The sequence below is a fragment of the Cottoperca gobio genome, chromosome 14, assembly GCF_900634415.1.
Source record: "Cottoperca gobio chromosome 14, fCotGob3.1, whole genome shotgun sequence".
In the NCBI taxonomy this organism is placed as follows: Eukaryota; Metazoa; Chordata; class Actinopteri; order Perciformes; family Bovichtidae; genus Cottoperca; species Cottoperca gobio.
In genome coordinates, this window is record NC_041368.1 from 20,379,996 (window position 1) to 20,401,861 (window position 21,866).

Genomic DNA, 21,866 nt, shown 5'->3' on the forward strand with positions numbered 1-21,866 from the left:
ATGAATGAATGCTGCTGGGAGGTCCTGGCCCACTGGGCACGGATGTGGCACCTGGTTGTCAGAGACCCGTCACTCTGCTGTCACTGTGACCAATCAAACAGACACACCTGCTCCCCTCCACCACCCAGTGCAACACCCATGCCCCCGTCTGTCCCGTGTGAAGCGTAGAGGACCTCAGAGGTCCAGAGTGGCCATGACAAGTCCTTTATTTGGTCCTGTTGAGAGGCTTTTCAGTGTTGCACACAACAGCCCTCATCCTGTCGGGTCAGACTTTGACCGGCTTTCGTTGCTCCGTGCACGATTGAGCCAAAAGAGCTGGCTTTCAATTGAAACTCATCGCTCAAAAATAAGCTGCAGATGCTCCCGTGAACCCAAGAGCCGGCTTATTAAGGACTATCATTAGAGAAAAAACAACAATGGTTGCATAACGCACGTCCAACAGCATTACACAACAGAATGACAAAGCGAAGATTATAATTGGATCTATTGACTGATAGCTGATGTTCTCTCATTTTAAAGGATCCAAATATGGAATAGTTTTCATTTTTTTTAAATGATTTGGTAATGCTGCGTTTGTTGCGTAATGTGTCTATATGTCGCTACAAAGTTCTACACACAGTAGCTCAACCTGTAAAAGAACTTATCAGAAGCAGCCCCGGCTAATTTCAAGCTTTATGGCTGGATATTTAACATTAGTGCCGTCTGGCCAAAGAGGAAGGGGATGATAAATGTACAAATAACGCTGCTGTCTACAAGGCAAGAAAATCTGAAAGATGATTGTATTCATTTCAAAGAATTTGCTGCCGTGTGTGTTGCAATGTTGGTGAAGGATGTTTGGATGACTGTAGGATGGGAACATGTATAAATATGAAGTGAAAAATGTGAGAGAACATGAGAGAGAAACACATTTAAAACTGCTTTACACATGCAAGTGATGGCGAGGTCAAAAGAAGGCTCTTTCCAGGTGGAGAGAAAGCGCTGAAGGCTGATCTGTGACGAATCGGGTCAGCATGTCTGAAGCTGTGTAACGAACGATATTTATAGTGTTGCTGGAGTGTTTATTTTCAGTGTTTTGTTCTTTAATGAGTCAGAGGAGAGCTGGAAGAAACCCAACAGTCTGTACTGTAGCCACAGGTCCATATGGCTCATCTCGTCTCTACAGTCTGTTCTTTAACTCACCTTATTCTGTTTAATGTCCAGCTTAATGAATACCTCCTCCATGCCTCAAGTCTACAATTTAAATGGCAGCAGTGACTTCTTGTTTGGTAGATTTATCTATGCGGTGCTACAATGTCAAGGTGTTGTACAATGTTGTGTAGTCTAAGCTGTATCTTGTCTGCATGCTAATCCACTATTGTCAGCATATTAGCACACTTAGGCATTGACTTGCTAAAGTCGAGCAGGGTACTGTGTTAACATACCGACATTATTCCATCCATCTATGGCTTTTGTGCAGCTAATAAGGTTAAGCACGTTCCCTACACGGGAAGACATCCAGGGAGCTGATCAGATGTCTGCACCACCTACACCGACACTCCAGAACGAGAAGGTGCAGTCGCTGAGTTTCTAACCAGAGCTCATGACCGTGTGAGGGTTGAAACTTAAATTGACTGGTAAATGGAGAGCTGAGGCCCGAGGGCAACGTATGCACCGATGCAATGGTTAAGCCTTAATCTAAACGAAGGCTGACAAAGTATCCAGTCATTAGTTTGTGGGATATACAGTCACGTCGAGTGCCTCGAGACGAAATACCTTCAGAGTTATCTCCTCCGCTGATAAAACGAGAAGAGAATGGAACCCTTCTAATGATGCCACAGTATGTATTGATGTATATGTGCATGCTGCATACATGGGTAATGGTGTTAATATTCTTATTATTCTGTGGGTTTTATTGTCCATCTTACATTCTTTGTATTCTACTTCATCGTATTGTGTTTTAATGTCCATGAATTATGGCAATATATCCCAGTTTTATATGTTTATTTTCTCTTCTTGTAAAGCAGCATTTCTTGCATTAATGAAGTGTTATTATTAATATTATTTATTTATTTATATGTTTATTTTCTCTTCTTGTAAAGCAGCATTTCTTGCATGAATGAAGTGTTATTATTAATATTATTTATTTATTTACGTGTTTATTTTTCACTCCACTTTGGTCAGAGCATGACGTCTCAACATACTCGTCAGACGTTAATGAAATGCTCTTTTACCTGGAGGGTAATTCCTCAGATTGTCGGCCCCCTCCTCACCTTCCTTCCAGTGCCACCATCAAATCAAAAAATGTTCATCTCCACACATGCAAGATCAAAATGAAAAAGCTTCCTCTGTTCTCTTCTTCACTCCTCAAAAGAAAAAGCATCCTTGAAAAAGAACCCCAGTCCCCCCTGCAGTCTGAATAAAAGCCCCTCCAGTGCACCACAGCACACGTCTATCTGTTCTTCCCACCTTGCACACGGGAGGTGGACATCAATGACACTGATAATTGCTGCCAAGAACAGCGTTTATAAGTACATAGGTGTTGTGTGGTGTGTTATCAGCTTCTGTCAGTGGAAAGCTATACACGTCTCCCGTGAACAGACTGGGCATGTTGGACAATTGTTTCAAACCGTGCTTGGGGTAATGAGTTCGGACAGATCCGGTAGGTAAATTAAAGGTGTCAACAATGCTAGAAGTAGGGTTTGGTGTCGGGCCAGAAGTGTCTTATTGCCCACCGTCATCCCTTTACAGATTCATTTATTGCTTGTGATGCTTTAATGCCTGGAGGGCAGATATATAAATGCACAGTTGTGTTTATGTCTTCTAGAACGTGACACAGTATTAGATCATTTTGTATTCAAGGCTATATAAATAGTTTGTTTGGCTACTTGCAATCGGTTTTAATGCACAGTGTTACTAACTCCACAGTCAGTCGATGTGGCTGTGTCAGGCCTGCTGGTCTCTTTCCTTTGGATTTATATCGTTCTGGGATTTCAGCAGACACTTGAATGTTTTTGCTCTGACCAAAAGACGTCCTTTAGCTTTAGATTTAGTCTCGTCAAACTGCAACATAATGAAATACATGCATGCAAGCAGTCGTGCCCACATTTCTCTCTTCATCGTCAAATCAGAAAACTCACAGAATTGTATCAGCGATTTGATTCTCAAAACAGATTTCCCAGGGCAGCCATGCTCTCAATCTGGCCTCTCGTCCAATAGTCAACCTTATTTTAGGAGAACAACAACCATCTGTCAAGAAGGCCTGGGAGTCAGCAGGTTTTCAATCCAACCAAAGGCTGCACCAGGTTATTCATTTTTCCTTTCCGGTTGATGGAGTGCCAATCTGTGAAATAACCTGCTGCAGTCTTTGGCTGGAATGAAAACCTGCACACTCTCAGCCCTCTGTGGCCCGTCTCTGCCCCGATTCAGATGAAACCGCTCATACAAACACGGAAGATTTATTTCTTTGTAGAAAAAACGGCAGTTTTGCCCAAGGTTACTGGGAACCTCGCTGGAAGTTCTAAAAGGAAGTGCTTTTTATCTGGTCACCATTGCACAAGTGTATGAAAATGACTGATGTGGAAGATTGAAATGGAATGACATCGCCAACATGGTTCAGTTACAACTGCACTGAAATGTGTTATTTATTGATTCGTAAATACTAATTATGCAAAATCCCATTACAAATCACTCTAGCGATGAGTCATGATTGAAAAATGAGGCAAAAATGTAAAAATGTTCATCATCAATCGCTCCAGTTGCATCATGATTTGAATAATTACTGTCCACTAATACACACTTCTGTTGTCAATAAATCAATTAGTAAAGTCAAGATTTCTTTAAAACCAGAATGACCTAGTTTACCTTCACATTAACGAGCAAGCCGGTGTAGTAATAGCCGTGCTGCAATATACAGGTGCAGTTAGAACTCTGAAGACACGGGCGTTTGGAGGAAGTGCCGTGATGCAACTGTGTAAACTGTAAACACATGAACGTCTCTGAAGCGTTCATTAAACTTAATCTTGGCCACACCCAAGTGTTTGTCCCTGGCTCTTCCTCAACTGTCTGCCTCCCTAGACGCACATAAACAGGACTCACTTTGCATGGCGGATGTCAGGGAGGGAGCGGTTGAGGGAGATCCGGTCGCTGACGTAAATGTTGAAGCCGTTCTCCCTGTAGGCCTGGTCCACCTGGTCAGCGTCCGTCAGGGGGAACGCTCTCCCTTGTTCACCGTTACCTGCATCAAACAAAAGACAGGACAACACCTCAGTGTTCCCAACACAATGTGTGATGGTTCCTCTGCTCTGCAGTGCAGGCAAACTAGTCTACATACCCTTCAGAATATTATCAAAATGTAATTGCTTGGAGGCAAAAACAAGTTTCCAAACTTAATTTGGATAAGACAATGAGCAAAATCAAAGTTGAAACAATAATTGTTGACAGCAGTGCACCTCAAGGTGAGTAATGTTCAACTCACCAAAGCTTTCTCATGGCTGTTCTTACAGGGAGACACACGTCTCAAGACCTTTTAAAGTCCTTTTAATTCTAATATAAATGGAAGATAGGGTGAATTTCATCATCAGTGAACCAAAAAACTTAAAAAAAAAAAAAAAAAGGAAGCACAAAATCAATAGTTGCAAAAGTCCAAAACTAAAAATAGTACAAGAACAAACAAGAAAAACTAATAGATAAAGATTGAGGATTAAGGCGGACGGTAAAGAGAACTAAAGAAAACACACTTGTTTGGTCTGTTTAAATCAAAGCCTGGACATCCAGAGCAAGAACTGAACTGATGAAACATGATGACATAAATCTGAACTCTAAAGTCTGAACTGCTTAAGAAAGTTTCAGATTTTTACAGCTTCATCCTGTGCAGATTAATTAAAGGAGAATCAGGGACCTGTGGATACCCAGGAAACAAAAACAAGCCTCCTCATTCAAAGATGTACACGTTTCATTAAGCACAAATGATTCACCATCCCTCATAAAACAAGTGTGAAAAGATAACTCTTAGCCTTTAACGGCTCACTTCGGGGATAAACCCATTTCAACTCATTTACACTGTTTGCATAGAGGCTGATTTCCCCGAACAGCAAATAAAACTGAGTTGGTGATGATTGTAGCAGATATAAACTGTATTCATGACAGCAGAGCTGCAATCCCAGCAGAGATTTACACCGCTGCTGCAGAGCTGGGGAGCAATAAGACCCAGAGAAGGAAGAGGATGGTGTGTATTAGAAGAGCAGGTAATCTGGATGCGTGCGTATAAATATGTGGATCTTTCTTCATTACATGGGATTTTTGCACAAGTGCGAAGCTTGTGTACATGATGAATATGTCGTGCTGATCTCATCTATATTTGACAGAATATCTATGAGGAGAGACTCCGAGGAGGTTTGGATTTACCGGATCGGGAGAAATCTCTTTTGATTGCTTCATAGTCGTGCCAGTCTTTCCTCCACACGCCGTCACGTCCCACCTGAGCATCCTTCCCCACCCGGTTAACCACCTGTGGACACACACACACACACACACACACAAACACGTAGATTCATTAATGCTTCTCATACACACAGGCACACGCTCAATGCATTTTATATCACTGAAAGTAAACGTGCAGACAATCCATCGCATTCACCAACTTTCTAAAAGTGAGCATAAAAGTTGCTTTGGCAGCGGTGTGTGTCTTTAAGAACTGCTGTGCGGTTATACAACAGTGCATCACACACACAATAAGGTTTTTTCCCAGTCCTCTGTCAGTATCAGTGTCAGCGAGGAGATTTCTCCAGAGCATCAGACTCTCTCACTATCCAACAGCGTTGTGCTGAGAGTTTATCCACAGAAAGTGTGAACTTCTATTTCATGCTCGACGATCCTGCGAGGAGAATATCAATGTGGTGACGCACAACTCCGCCGAGGCCATATATACACAACCGCACGCTTACAGACAGATACGCTGCAGCTCAGCATACAAAAGCCAGACGCCGTTTCTCCTTCCAATTAGTCATTCTACACACTGATTGACTTTCAGTGACTCTGCATTGTGAATTACAGGATCACAGCACAATGGTGAAATAATTAGCTTGATGGGAGGAGGCAATTAGTGAAACACTTTTAATACAAATGGCACCACTGACTGCATGAAATACGGTGAATTATTAATCAGACCGCTGGATTAAAGGAATATGACGCTGAATAACAAACTGTACTGTATGAGTACATCTGGGATTAAGTTGTAATTGAGGATCAAGACTGATTAGGGGTTCAGATTTGGTTTTAGGGTTAAGGTTTGAGTTTGGTTTTGGTAAAGGTTAAGCTTAAGGTGTGCAGTCTGCTGTTCAGACAGCGTCACTGTGTGGACTTGTACTTTAACAGCGATATGACACAAACATGCAACTCTACTTCATTCCTCCACTCAGTACCCAACTGTCTGGGTGAAACGTGACATAGGGAGAACCTTGAACACTGTGTTTCAGCCTGAACGCATTATCCTATTATTCCATCTCCTGGATGGCTTAGACAGAGATGGAGCCAAATATAAAAATGTATTCAGCTCTCCCTTTCTCCTCACCTCTCTCTTTCACACCCTCTACCACTCTTCTTCTCCTCTTTCTGTCACAGGCAGATGCCCTCAGTGTGTCATACAAGGACCTGACAAGCAGCAAGAGTCCATCTGTGCAAATGTATACTAAAAAAGAAGCGAGATTGTGCCGCCCCATTTCCTCCTGATTAAAATTTCAGCACATGTCGCCATGATATTCCTCTGGGGCTTTTCTTGGTTCTCAACAAGACCTTGAAAAACAAGACAAGGAGAGGGAAACTTTTCTGCTAATGTGTGCACATGTTTAGTTTTGTGGAAGCAGAATGGGGGCGGGTATGGAACCTAACAAAGGTAATTGAGACTGACAGTCAAAGTGGATGAGTATGAAAAAGACAGAATAATCTGGAGGAACAGATGGGGGATGCAATCACTTGTGTGTAATACAAACGGGGTTAGATATGTAAAAGGGGTCTGCAATGGGAAGCCTTAAACTCATAACACACCCTCCCATAGCCACCTAACTAAACTTAACTCACAAAGTGTTCATTAACGAATGATATTGTAGGGATTTGGTAAAAAACTAAACAAAGCATTGGACAAATTGAAATGTTGACCTGTTGATAGTAAAGTTTTCATTACATCACATTATTACAGGTCATTTAGTGGATGCTCTTATCCAGAGCGACTTACAGTGAACTACAGTTACGCACCTTGATCATGGTGGCATCCCTGCTATTGAACTCATGACCTTCTGGTTTGGAAGTCTTACCACCAGACCACTATCACCACCAGTTATCCATCATGAGACTAACAACAAGACTAAGAGTATGCAGCCATGCTAGCAGGTCTGTGAGGCGATGCTTTGAGCTAAATACTAATGCCAACATGCTGATGTTAAGGAGGTTTAATATTTACCATCTTTGTTTAGCGTGGTAGCATGTTGACATTTGCTAATCAGCAGTAACACAAAGCACCTGAGGCCTGAAGTATTCGGACATGTTGGCCTCATGAAAAGTCAGGAGATTATTACAATTCATCTTGAGGACATGAATGTGCATATCAACACAACAATCCCTCTAATGGAGACATGTCATTATGAAGTGGCAGAGCCTAGCATGGCTAAAAAACTACAAACAGTATTGGTTAATAGGAACCAGAAGGTCTGCCGAGGGCCGTAACATAATGTCTGTAAAATGCCTGTGAGGGGGCAAAAAGTACTAATGAGAGCTGCAACTATCTTGAAACTTTAGTCTTCACATTTGCTTAGTTGCTCAGTGAAATATCCACATCAATGTAGACACTGCCCCACAAAGGAAACAGTAGTAGATGTATAGGAGCTGATAACTGATAACTAAGAAAAGCAGTCGGAAAGCAAACCATGGACTTTTTGATATTCTGTACGTTTTTCTATTTTTCGATTCACTATACGAGTGAATAAGAAGAGTCTAATTTACCAGAAGGATAAGTTCCTGTTCTTAGAAGACAGAATGAATGTAAACGCATCTTTTCTTCACTATAAAACTCCACAGGGTTACTTTAAATGTGTTTACTGTAGTAAATGTAATGCGAGAATTATTCACAGGATGAAGCCAGTTCCATCTCAGCCAGTTCTTAAGAATGCACGTTCATAGCCAACTCAAGACGCACCGGCCCAGATGAGGCTGAATATAAGGCCGTACCAAACACAACGGTCGCTTTCTCTGCTGTATTGCCTTCCTCTACTTGGCTAATCACCATCATCACAAAGCTAAGGCTCCATGCAGCCACAAACTCATTTCACTCTGGGCACTTTTCCGCTCTATTAATATTCGAGACAGCACAAACACACTGATAGGACACTGGAGGAAACGACACCACGAAGCACACGGGCTGTGCCTTCTCCATCCAACATACTCTCATTAACTGACAGGCCCCAAATGACACGGCGTAAAAGAAATTAATCTTTAAAGCATAACAAATAGTCTGCTAAAAGTGCAATATCCAGCAGACCAATAGCTCAACCATCTTACTGTTTTTATAGGTCGAAGCAAATATATATATATATAACAAGTAATTGTATTACTGTTGTAATACAGGATTGCTGTTTCATTTTGTTATAGCTCATGCAATGACAATAAAATGAATTATATTCTATTCAGTCTGTCCTTGACCACATTCATAGTTTTGGTTGTTTACATGAAAAGTTGTTAAACAATATAAAAATGAGGAGGCGAGAGAGAAGTTTAAACCCTCATCTCTGCACAGCTTGCAAGTATTGTTGCTATCGTTACCAGCAGTTAGATATATATAAAACATTGATACAGAACAGAGGTATCATTAAATGAAGTAAAGTCTGCATGTGTGGCAGACACTGCGATCTAAACTGTCAGTCTGATGATTTCAATATGACACGATCTTTCGTCACTTTAAGAGCGAATGAGAACAGTTTGAATGCAACAACATGCATGTGCACAAGGGGGTTATTGTATCCTCAAGTCCAGAAAGCATATACTGATCTACTCTTCTAAAGTCCGACACAAGAAAGGAACATCTCTGGAACGGTGGAGCGGTGCATCGTAATGCATTGTTGAGTCGTTCACGACATATTCAGTATTTAAATGTGGACACCTGAATGAGGACTTTACGGTGGGGCACTGAAATCGCAGTAAGTCATTGGTCCATCGGTTTTCCCCCCGGTGACCTCGATGGAGGGATTTTCAGATTATGAAGAGCCTCTCTGAAACGCTGGCTGCCTAACCTCATTTCAATGCTGCTGTGGTTTTCTGTTAATCTGCCCAACAGCAGATTATGTTTGCTGTTTGGTGAGATAGGGTGGGATTGGTGCTGCTGCTGTGGGTTTAGGCTCTCAGCAGCTGTTGTGGGTCTTTACGCAGTAATACAGCACCTACATGCCAGAGAGGCATGGACAAAGTTGCTTTCAACAATTGCCATGTTTTCTTTGATTCTGAGCTAAAGAATATTTAGTCTAGTCCAATATTTCTGCCTGCTCTTTCTATTCTTTCTTTGCTACCACTGTCCATCCTCTGCTGTAGAGCCTGTTCAGAACTCTCAAGGGAGATATACTGATGTCTTTATTGAAGGAAGTCTAGTCCATCAAGCTGAGATTAGTTTCCTATAATCTGTATTAATAGATGTCGTCTAGCTAAGAAGAAGAACACAATGCTATCCTTGCTTTTGCTTTAGTTGAATTCAGGACGACTGTAAGGTCGCAATGCCACCTGATGCAAAAATCATGAGCAAATACTAGCTGGCTGCCAGAATGTTGTCAGAATGGCCTTTAATTTCCAGAGGTACAGTGCCCAGGTAATATCGCTGTCACCCATGAATGATCACCTTAAAGTTGCTGGTGAAAGTAGGGAGAGAGAAAAAAAGAGCTCTGCAGAGTAATACGAATTTTTTTCTCTCTTCCTCTCATTTACAAATTAATGTTCTTTTTTATATTGCTGTCTGACAGCTTCAGCATTTAGGCTTGAATGAAGCCCTGAGGTGTGAAGTGGACAACTGCATCACACAGGTAGTGACTGTGGCTTTCTTATTCTAGCTATTCGACAGTATTTCAAAAATGTGATCTGCTGTGGAAGCACAAAAACATTTTCTAATCAATTTTTTGTGAACGCCTGCTTTTACACCACCCCCAATGCCCTAAACTTTACTTGCAGAACATCCTCGAAGGCTGCATGCAATTTTGGCTCAATTTGATTTTAGGTAATCCACATGATGATGTAGTCTTGTGTTCGACCAGTTAGTGATGTTTAATACTGCTCTAGTGCTAATTGGGCCATCAGGGCGTACTATGTTGGGAGGGGGGGGGGGGGGTGCAAGAACTACAGCTCAGGATGCACAACTGGAACTAGGCTGTATTCATGCAGTCAAAAAGCAGGGAAAGTGTATTGAATTGAATTGTATGCGGCACAGCATTTCCATACATGAAAAGCAAAATGAAGATAAACACATATTCTTCGTTCTGCTAGAACTTTGGCCTTTGGCTCAGTGAAAGACCTTACCAGCAGCGCAGTGCGTCTGATAAAAACAAGGTTGCCCATACATTGTCTGAGGAGAAAGAATCAGACAACCTTGGGGCAATACTTCCTTTTTCTGTTTCCTCTCCTTGTGAGTCATCAGAAGTTTGGAGTGAGAAGAGGAAGCTTTTCTGTTCTGTTCGCCTACGATCAACCTCAAACCTCCAGGGACACAATTACCTGTCTGTCCTATTCCTCCTAAATCTTCTGCTCCTCCTCTTCCTCTTCTTCTTCTTCTTCTTCTTCTCCTCAACCACTTCACAGACAAGTCAATTTGCTCTGGACGTCCTGGCTCATCACTCAGAAACATAAGCTCGCTTTCTAAAAATAGTACACTGTACCACGGTACCGAGCAGCAGACTACACCTCCACCACTACACCAGTTAAAGATCCACTAGAAAAGTGAGCTCAGTCGAGTGCAGATTTTCACTAGTTGTTCCCTCAAAAACAAAGAAGAGTTGAATCTCACTCAATAGTCCATGCCTGTAACAGACTACATAAGGCTCAGTTTTTGGCCTAGCCGTTTGCCGTAGTTGATCACTTGTGACCCCTACGGGTTTAGAGGAGTGATGAGTCAGCAGTCAATGGGGGTATAAAACAGTTAATAACATAAGGTTTTTCCACAATTGTGAATCACAGCAACCACGAACAGTCCTTGAGCATACAGTCATGAATGTGCACAAAGAAATATTAGGCTGATGGGTCCAGTATAGTATGTGAGATTAGCTGCGACAGACAGAGAGACAGATACACACACATATCACCCAACACACGATTCAGAACAAGTGGATCCATCTGTAACGCTAACATGAGTCATAACATCTTGTGCAAAGTGATTTGCTGGCAAATGGTCCTTTTTGGTGTCAAAAGTTATTGTGGTTTCAAAAATGGTACACAGCAGTGGGATGCATCGTTCCCCAAAATGTGGACATTTCTCTGATACTGCCCTTATCTCTCCAGCGAAGGAGTCCAATTGAAAGCAGGCGAAGGAAATAATATGCTTTCAGATTAATAACATCCTAAAGGTGTGATCATTCAGACAGTGGAGAAGCAGTGGAAATAAAGAGGAAAACAAAAATAAGCAGCATAATGTTAGTCCAAGAACAAAGGAGACAAAAACAGCCACTGGCAGCAACTGCATTGCTGAACCCTTCTGTCGTTTGGTGTTTTCTTAGCCCTCAGAGAAATATTGAGTTATAGAAAAGCCAAATGGGAATTTTGACTGTAGGCCCCCCCCCCCCCAAATCTCTGCCCTCCGGGACTCTTGCTCCACTGCTCTTTGCTGCTCAAGTTGAGGATCTCCAGGTGGAGTTTGAGGCCTGGAGACCTCCCAGGAAGAGACGCCCAGCTCCCAACAGGAGTCATTATCCACAGCTCTGCTGCGACCAGAGATACCAGGCAGAGGACTGGACACAAGCCACGACAGATGGCTGCTTCTCTGCCTTCTGCAGGCACAGAACTGCGCTTAATTGTTGGATACATGACACGGACGCAGAAATACTGGCAATGTTGAGACTTTCATTTTGTGTGAACAGTTTCCCCCCTTGCAGGATGTTTATTCTGCAGAAAAACAGCAATTCAGTGTTTATCTCAACTATCAATGCAAATAAGAAGCCGTTGCTCTATCTACACCCGTCTGCTCTGAAACAAGAGTCCATGCTCTATTAAACGTTTCCAAGATTTACTTTAGCAGCACAACATTTACAGTATTCCAACTCCTTACCACACAAATATGTTTTAAGCACTGTGCATCTACGGTAGTACCAAACATGGAACTTGGACAGCTGTGTATGACAGAGCACATGGTAACCTGCTGAAGGCATGTCGGTCAACATAATGAGAGGTATATTACACCATGTCATTTCAGTTATAAATTGAATTTTAACAGGAGACATAATGATGGATGTGTAAGGGCCTTCTGTGGTAATTTACAGCTGTGTTACCGCTGCCATAGTCACAGCATCCACTGGCTTCTGTCCAAACCCATCCGAGCAAAGTGCAGTTCAAATACCCTCCTTATTATCATCTCATCAGTGAAATACTGTAAGGTGGCCGTGTAGTGCCGAGTCGAGGTGCTACCAGCTCAGAGAGCAGCTTTTGTCTCGTCACATGGTCCTCGGATCAAATGCAGAACAGGAGACTGTCCTTCGGGTCAATGTTGGGTCGAGTGCAGTGATAGAAACAACGCGAGCAGCATACTTGAGCCCGGCGAGTAACGCCTCCAGGGACGCTGTTCTATATTGCTGAACAACACTGCTCTTGTAGCGAGGTCAAATTCTCTTTATTGAGAAGTAAAACGTTTCCATCTCCTGTTCATATGTATATGGATTTTTAATTTCAATGTCTAGAGAATAAAGGGAGAAACCTCAGGAAGAGCAAAGGAGAGGACTCCGTCTTCCAAGACGAGCAGACGTGCAACACATTTTGTGTTTCATTTTATGACAATCGAAAAGATAGGATGATCAATTCAGAATGTGTTGCAGCCAATCGTCCAAGGAAAATGTGATTTACTGTATCCGTCTGTTCTATCATTATATGAACACCATTTTCCCAGTTACCACTATCATCTGCTCTGTGTTTTTCATCAAGCAGCCAGGAGTATGTTAACCACCCCCTCCTTCACCCCCTCACCCCTTCCCCTGGCATCCTCTCCGTAAGCAGAACTCAGCCTTGTCTCATCATGTTGCTGCCGGGTTTGGCTGCGTTCAGCGTGGGAGGCCGGGTGCCACCGAGAGGACAGAGGACAGATGTGGCTTACATAATGATCAGCAAATCAGTTATCTCAGTGGCCCTAATCCTACTAGCATCCCTCCATACATCTCCCTACGGCTGCCCAGTCCTGCTGCGCCAAGCTTTACTGTGCCGTGCCGTGCCGAGCCAGAGAGCCAGAGGCCCGCTGCTCCTTCCCCCCACTGGTTAGGATGAGCGAATCCATGAGCTCAGTATGGAGAGCTTCTACAGATCCAGTGGAAGGCAATTATCAACATTTGTCAGTGAGGGGACAATCAGGCCATGATAGCTTGGGGTTCAACTGGGTAAGTGCGGTGGAGGTTTGTCTTTTGTGCCAAATTAAGTCAAAGATTACCTTAGAAAAACCTCAACAATAGTTATGACATGTATTCAGCAAATGATTTGTATGCCTTCGGGTTTTGAACAGAACTCGAGGCAAACAGAGCAGTTGGAAGACGTCACCTTGGGCTTTCACTCCTAGCAATACGCATTTCAGACAAAGACTCAACAAATAATCTAAAAATATGTTCACAGATTAATCTGTAACGCTGGATAATCTAAAAACGTTGCAGTGGTTTTTTTTAATGGAACTACTCTCTTCCATATAAAGCAGCTCCAGGCTCTATGAAAGCTGTTAATACCAGACCATAGTTTTTGGAAAGTCATGCTCCTCCCGAGTTTTTTTCTTATGTCATTGTTTGTTATGTTTTGAGCTGCACAAACAAAATGCCAACGACCTTCATTATATTGGGGTGGCACGGACGTTTTAGAGGCGGATACGTCAAGGCCTTGGGCACATAATTCTGAATGCATGGTCTGCATGGCCACACACCACAAGAAGTACAAGAAATATCTAGTTTTAAGCCTATTACAACTACAGGTTCTCCTGAACTCCATGAAGAACAATTAACATTTCCAAATGGTTGTTCAGAAACCTCTGCCATCAACTCCAGAACAGTTGGTTTGTCCAAGAAGGGGCCGACGCAGTATAACAGAGAAAGGAGACAAAGTGTGCTCAGCTTCTCAGTAATAGTGCGATACAGCAGCTCACAAAAGAAGCAAATGATAAGAGTCTGTGAATAGCCTCAAAATTCACTGACAGCTCATCTTCTAAAACATTCTCTACACCCACATACAGTGCAAAGGTCTGAAAACACTCAATAACCCCTTTTGACTTAGTATGAAGGGGCTCCTTTCACACTATTGAAGACCCGTCTTTACTTAGATTTTTCTTTTGGACTATTTTAGAAATTTTAACTGATGCAATTAGAAACTTTTTGACATAGGTGAAAGTCTCCTCAGAGGCAGCATGGCAGAATCTTACATCAGTTAAGGGTGCAAGTTCTTTTTCCCTCAGCATGATGTGTTCAGGGGCGCCGTGCGTAACAGCTTTTCTGGCAGAAACAGCGGTGTTCCTTTGATTTCTATTTCTTGTGTCGTTATTTTTGGCTGGCAAGCCGGCTAACATGTTACTGGCCAGCATGCTTGGTGGTTTTACCGCCTAACTTCCTCACCAGCTAAATACGGGAACAAAATGAAATGAGTCCTGCTACAGTATGTTTTTATTTATTTTATCATGTGATGCTGCTGCAATAAAGGTTTTTGGGAAATGACTATTTTGTTGAGCCGATGTAAAAAAAATAAAAAGGCCAAACACAAGGCACTAAAAACAAATCCAATAAACAAATAAAATACAAAACAGCTAAAATACTCATATGCCATGCTGCAGAGTAAGAAAAAATAATGTTTTTCCCAGTCGCACACAGTGGCTCTCAACATGCTAATATTAGCCACTGTACCACCCACACACTGTCACTTTATTAAACTCCCAAGACTATTTATATGTGGCGAGAACTCGATCAATACATTTTGCTCTGTTTATTTTTAGTTGTCTCCGGGTCCACAGTGCACTTACTTAGAAAAAGCAATCAAGGAACAACTCGATCTATTAACATCACAGAGGACAGCTGAAGTACTATTGATAATAGCACTGATATCATCTGAGATTGAATGTCTGGACCTGGCAGCTGGCAACTTCAAGTTCAGGATGAGTTTGTGTTCAACAGAGGAGGAGCAGGAGAGAATATGCAAAATGAACAAAAGTTTCAAATAGTGAAAACACAACATGGTGTTTCATCACGACATGATATTATATTCATTCTTGCCATTGTTATTCTCGATTCCATGGGCCTGCCATCGATATAAGACGATATCATGTGCCCATTATATCAACTCACAAAAAGCAAATAAAATATGATTTGACAATTCTATTACAGGGCTCTTCCAAACATTCAAATGAAAAACAACCGGTTTATTTTATTCAAAATAATACAACAGACCTCTGTTGTTGGAAGCTCGTCGAAGCTGGTGAGCGGCTTGTAACTAAAATGAGAATAACTAGTCCACCTTAAAAATGTGAGCCTGAGCTGAAGTTGTGGCTAACTTCACTTTAATCAGCAGGGGGGCAAGACACGGGAACTTGGCTTGGGTACTGAGGAGATGTAGCATTTATTCACTAATAAACTGCGCACACAAACACACTGTACTGCTACATTCACAGCTACTACATTACTGCTACTCACACACACACACACACACACACACACACACACACACACACACACACACACACACACACACACACACACACACACACACACACACACACACACACACACACACACACACACACACACACACCTCGCTAACGCTTGGAAGGAAATGGTAAAACAGATGTGCCATGGGAATTTCAAAATAAAAGACTATCTTAAAAGATGATATGTAGATATATCAATCCAGATCAATGGATCGTTGCAACCCTAACCCTCAATTGAAGCCTGGATGATGAATAATTTCAGTAATCCAGGGTAATTTTGCAAAAAAAGAAAATTGTAAAAATCCATCCAATGCAGTCAGAGAACCAGCAGTTGAGCAACAGCAGCGTTGACACTAAACTAAATGTTCCTACATTGCACCTCAGCCGTTCATGAGCTTAGAAAACATTAAAGCATTTATAGCTTGTTTCATTTACCTTCTCTTCACCCACACGGCTCGTCTTTTCATGCATCGTTTTACATCCCTAATCAATGGCGATGAAAATATTTTATAAGAAGCGTTGGGAGGGAGTGTTTGAAATGATCAAAGCCCTATAAATGCTAACAGTGACATCACCTGCTGTTCCTGCGAGTAGCTCAGTAAGGAAAGCCACGGTCTAGCAGAGCAAGAAATGCAGCAATTTTTTCCTGAGACAGCACGTCAATCTTCAAACAGCTGTTCAGAAGTGCCTGTGTGGCTGCAGTCTGATTGCTGAAAAGGGCTTTAAGACTTGAAAATGAGACTGACTGCCTCAGCTCAAACCCCTTCCTCCGAAGCTCTCTGAACTATAGGAAACATCTATGGCGTCATGATCTGTCAAAACGAAACAAAGTCCTCACGCTTCACAGAGATGCGGGGCGGCAATAGCTTAATGGTGAGAGGAAACTCGGTAGTTTGAATCACAACTGTGGGAATGTGGGTGACGGAAGTTGAACAAAGCTTACACTACGCCAGTAACAGCTGCTTGAGGTGCTGCTGAGCAGAGAGAGGCTTCATCAACACGTTTGCAATCATACACATAAACAAAGAAGAAGAACAGATTGTTCTGGGTAACCGGGCTATGGCAGGAAATCAGACAACACTGAGAACATTTGCAGCGCAGCACCTGCTGCAGCACACGGCTTTATATGGGCAGGATTCGCTTTCTTCCTTGAATTTCCTCCGTCGTTATCGATAGCAGATGGAGACATATGTTCATAATACTGCTTCATTAATAGTTTGTTTGTGCCGTTTAACCTCAAATTCATCCTTCAAAATAAATGCTAAATGCTGCTATGGGCAGCATTAGTGGTCCAACAGACTTTACTACTTCTGTTTTACACTGGGCATAACAGTATGAAGGCAATCTAAAGCTGTTCTCATCCTGCTCACACGTACGGACTCAAAATTGTATAATGTAATAGTTCATTTTCCGCACGATGTGTTTCCACGCATCTTGTCCGGGTAGCTCATTAAAAGTAATAGGACTTCTGCTATTTGCTGACCACAATGATCAACTTTCAGCCATTGGGTTTTACTGAGGTACTTTAAGGTAGCTCAATTGTTGTAGAGAAGAACTACACCACAACAAGTGAAACCTGTTTGTCTCCAGGTCCTGCATAATAACATGAAGACATTTACATGAAGGTAGTTCAGTCATTGAATCGTGTTGAGCTGCCACCAGCAGGTTTTTTTTGAGGTTCAGTTGACGATGAATATCATCTTTTCTCATCTCCGGTGTTTCAATTTGTACGTGTGAACGGGAGTCAACGCTACTTATTGTTGCTGGAGCTCTGTTACTTTCTTTAGCTAAAGGAAAACAGATATAATATGAAATACCAATCACAAGTTACATGATTCCAAAGTGGTGTCTTTAACTAGCTTATTAAGTATCACGCAGATTTGTGGAAGGGATTCTGACCATTGTAATTAGTTTGGTCATTTGCAGCATAGTAGAATTATAGGAGGCGTGCAGTCACTTTGTAATGCAGATTTAATAAGAAACCAGGTTTTAATAAACCACTAAATAGTTGCATTTTTGTATTAAACCGGGAAAAAAGGAACCGATTCAGTTTACAGCCCAAAGAAGAGAATAACCACATTACTGAAGAGCATGTGAACACACCACAATGTTCCTGAGGTGTGTTAATAGACACAGCTGAGGGAGAGGAACATACAGTGGCAGCAACCTGCCTTAGGTTAAATGGTCCATCTGCTATGTACACTCTAACTGTTCCTGCTTCCTCGTGAAGCTTTGCTGATTCTACTGCCACGACTGTGCCATGACTGTGGTTTGTCTTATCACCGGATCTTTGCTGCTGTGCAGCCAGGCAGGCGATGTGGAAAATATGCTGCTTTGTCTTCTGTACACACGCGCACGCACGCACGCACGCACGCACACACGGAGCTTTTATCTCGCATGCACAAAGCACACAGCAGACTGCCTTTAAATGCCGCAAACTCCAAAGATACACACGTCACACATCAAAGCATACTGCTCCAAGAAGAAAAACAGAATAATCTCTCTAGAAAAATGACACTGGTGTGTTTCCCTTCAGGAAGATAAATGCATCATAGGTCTGCGACTGTGGTCAAGTACACACAAGAGTTTTTCCAGGAAGGAAAAAGGAAACACATTTTCCCAGCCAACAATAATGTAACCGAACACCACAAGTTAAGGTCCATAAATCAGCCAACAGTTAACAACAGTCACCCAGATTACCAGTGGCTGATAATAAGGAGCACAAGGGTCAGAGTCACTGTTCAAATCTACGACGTAAGGAGTTATTTAGTGAGCACAAGATACAGCGGGGGGAGTTTGATCTGTGTGAAACGTTTCAGCTAAATTCTAGATTTACTGCGTAGTTCCTTCACATTGGACATAAAGCTTACCGTTCCAAGTCCGAATCTGGAAGCATCACAGTATCTGACCAGTTTCTGAAAGCGATAATCTGACATCCGCGCACTTCACACTGTGATTGACCAGTCTTGCAGAGGTGAGAAAGTAGCCAGGGTTGGAACTTCTCTCGGCTCCCTTTTTTCCCCCATTCTTGGCAGAACTTTTCGTCACGTTATATGTGCAGCTCTATGAATGCCGTCCAGGAGAGACGGTCTGAAACTGTGTGCCGTTATACCCACATCCATGGTGCTCTGTTGTGAATATCAAAGTTGACTGATTTAAAAAAACAATGGTCAAAATCTAAGCAGCGATGGCCGACATATCCTGAGATTCAGTGCCAAATTTGGGTCAAGCGCCAAAAACACTGCAAGCTACAATTCTAAGGAACCATCCAACCTTGGAGACGCCCGTGTTTCTGTGCTGAGAAATATTAAGGTTATCATTTAAAGTGGGGTAAGAAATTCCCTCTCACAAGTCTATTAAGCCTCTACTCCTGCCCACAGTTTGACATTGACTAAAGCGTACAGGGCTGAACAACACACATGCAGGGCTTTATAAAACAGTGCAAACACTGCACGTTTGAGATTTTGTGCACACACAGATTTAACATGGAGCCCAGCAATGTTCCTATCTGACCGAAGGTTAGTGTGACCGAAGGAGATGTATGCTGAAAACAGGCCGACTGGAGGATGCATCGTATTCTCTGTGAGGCTCAGCACAGAGCTGGCCTTAAATTGGTGTCCTGGGATTAGTTTAATCATCTGAGCATAAAAAAAAAAAAAAAAGCGTCTCCAAAACCCACGTGGCTGTAATTAAAAGCCTGACTCCTCGCTCTGTATCCACAGGCTGTCTGCTGCACCTGTCCCTCATTTGGCTCCTCGCACTGATCTGGGGCAGCAGAGCCCTGACAGGCATACAGAGCAGCTTCTGAGCGCGCTCAGTCTGTGCCGCAGCCAGCAGCGAGTCAACGTCTGCCTTGTGCGAGGAACCTGGGGAGGAAACGCTCTCCAACAAAGTCAGCCTGTGAACAAACACCTCTTTTACCCGCTCACTCTGCCTTTTTCTCCCGAGGTGTTTCATCCCCTCCCTCCCTCTCTCTCTCCCTCTCTCTCTCTCTCTCTCAGCTCCGAGTGATAAAGTGAAACGACTTAAGTCTGCAGCGAGTAACTCTACTTGTCTTTGCAAATGACTTTCATCCCTCAGTCTCCCTCGTTTCCAGAGGCTTAACGCGTTAAAGATAAAATCTCACTTTTCAGTCTAGCAGCCGAGCTAGCCCACAGCTCAGTGAGACTGTATCAGGTACTGACGTAGCAGCTGGTCCCCTGATCACAAAGTGCTAGACTCTTACATACCTGAAACCAGGGCATGTGTGTCTCTTCATGTACATTGGAAGTGATTTGTAAAAAGGTCTATCTTCGCAGTTAAAATTGCAAAAGAAGCAAATAAGGGAAGACATGATGTTTCAAATGCAGTTGGAATGGTGAAAATGTGTTTTGCCACTGTGAATCATCTTCTCTGCAAAATGGAAGGTGTATTGAGTAGTGTAACATCAACAGGCTGGAAGCTGTAGGAGTGTGATATCAACATATTGACCCAGGGAAACATATATTAAACATTTGACTAAAAAGGTAAACACCTTTGAAAGGTCTCCTTAATGTGTCGTCAGAGGATATTGCACTGGGAACATAGATACGCTCCCAACACATCCCCATCCCATCACTATGTGAATTTGAATAGGTAGACACTCGAGCATATCGTTATCAGAAACATATCACTCGCGCCCCTGCCCGATCATATACCCATGAGAACGAGAAAAATGTTCTCACATAATATAAAGCGCTGCAATGAAAATACTGCCTTCTTTTCATCTTGCTGATAACTTTGGCTAAGTCAGGGGTGTACATCGTTACTGCAGCATAAATCAGTAATATTACAAGCACATATTTCGACAGCTTGTTGTGTCTTGACTGACATAATAAGTGTTCAAGTACGAGTATCAAATAAGCTGGGGGTCTCGAGAATGTTGGCCTCAGATAGACTTTCATCTTCTCTGTGATGTTTCAAACACACTTCATTCATTGACCGAATGAAAAAAAGACTATTTTTAACAGAAACATAACATACAGCAGTGTTTGGCGTGATAAACTCTAATGAACTCTCACAAGTGTTATCATAAACCATGTTAAATTGTGTTAATCCTTCTCTCGCTGCCTCTCTTAATTGCTCTTAACCTCACAGGATTCATACTTGATGTGATTTTCATAATTGCAGAGAGCCCCCGTTTCCCTCACTTGTTTGCAGACACATAAGGAAATTCACTGCAGACCCAATTCCAAAATGTGCCTTGGAGGAGGGCTCCATTTTTCATCAAATCCTTTATGCGCGTGTGATGCAATCCGCAAGAGCGGTTTTGCGAGGGCAGCCTAAATCCACTCAATTTCAAGTTTCTCTCGGTGCACTTTTGACTCACGCTTCCTGTAGGTGCAGCCTCGAGGTTTCCGAGCGTTCTCAAAATCACTGCCTGCTATTGGCATGAAACATCATTCCGTCTCTCCCACATGATGTCAATAGAGCAGAAAGGAGAGATTTGCCACAGAACCACGGGGATAAACTTTTATTCAACTTGATAATGTTCATCAGAAGAGCAACAGAGAGGAAACAGACAGGAAGCTGCAGGTAACAAACACTTCCGCAGGGGCGAGGAAAAGCATCAGAATCCAGGACATTTAGACTTTATGTGTTATTTAATTACTAGAAGTGGCTGCATAATGAACACCAACATTATATCAATATCTACAGGAATATGTGGCTATGAAAACATGACCTTTTCTTATTATAATAATGTACAAAGCTAATAATTCTATATTGTATTTGCTCCAATCCTGTCTCAGCACACCACAGTGGAAGCATTATTATAGCCAACATGTGTTCTTCAAAAGGTTTGGAATTTATAAAAATTTAATGAATTAAGCAGCAATGGTTTGTTTATTTTCCCTCAAAAAGACAAATGTCAGACTTTTGATGTCGTCAGGCCTGTGGGAGCCCTGGAGGACAGGGGGGGGGGGGGTCAAACAAATATCTCATTTGCATTGTGACTGTCGGGTAGGAACACATCACAAGCAGACAG

General features: G+C 42.4%; 1 protein-coding gene across 1 annotated transcript in view; it reads right to left on the reverse strand.

The window, feature by feature from the left end:
- Window positions 1–21,866, reverse strand: part of galnt10 (UDP-N-acetyl-alpha-D-galactosamine:polypeptide N-acetylgalactosaminyltransferase 10 (GalNAc-T10)) — a 61,295-nt gene that overhangs the window by 34,565 nt on the left and 4,864 nt on the right. The window contains exons 2-3 of the mRNA XM_029447654.1: window positions 5,383–5,485; window positions 4,075–4,213 (exon numbers count right to left, since the gene is read on the reverse strand). Of these exons, the coding sequence (XP_029303514.1) occupies window positions 4,075–4,213; window positions 5,383–5,485 (242 nt within the window). The remainder of the gene's footprint in view (window positions 1–4,074; window positions 4,214–5,382; window positions 5,486–21,866) is intronic.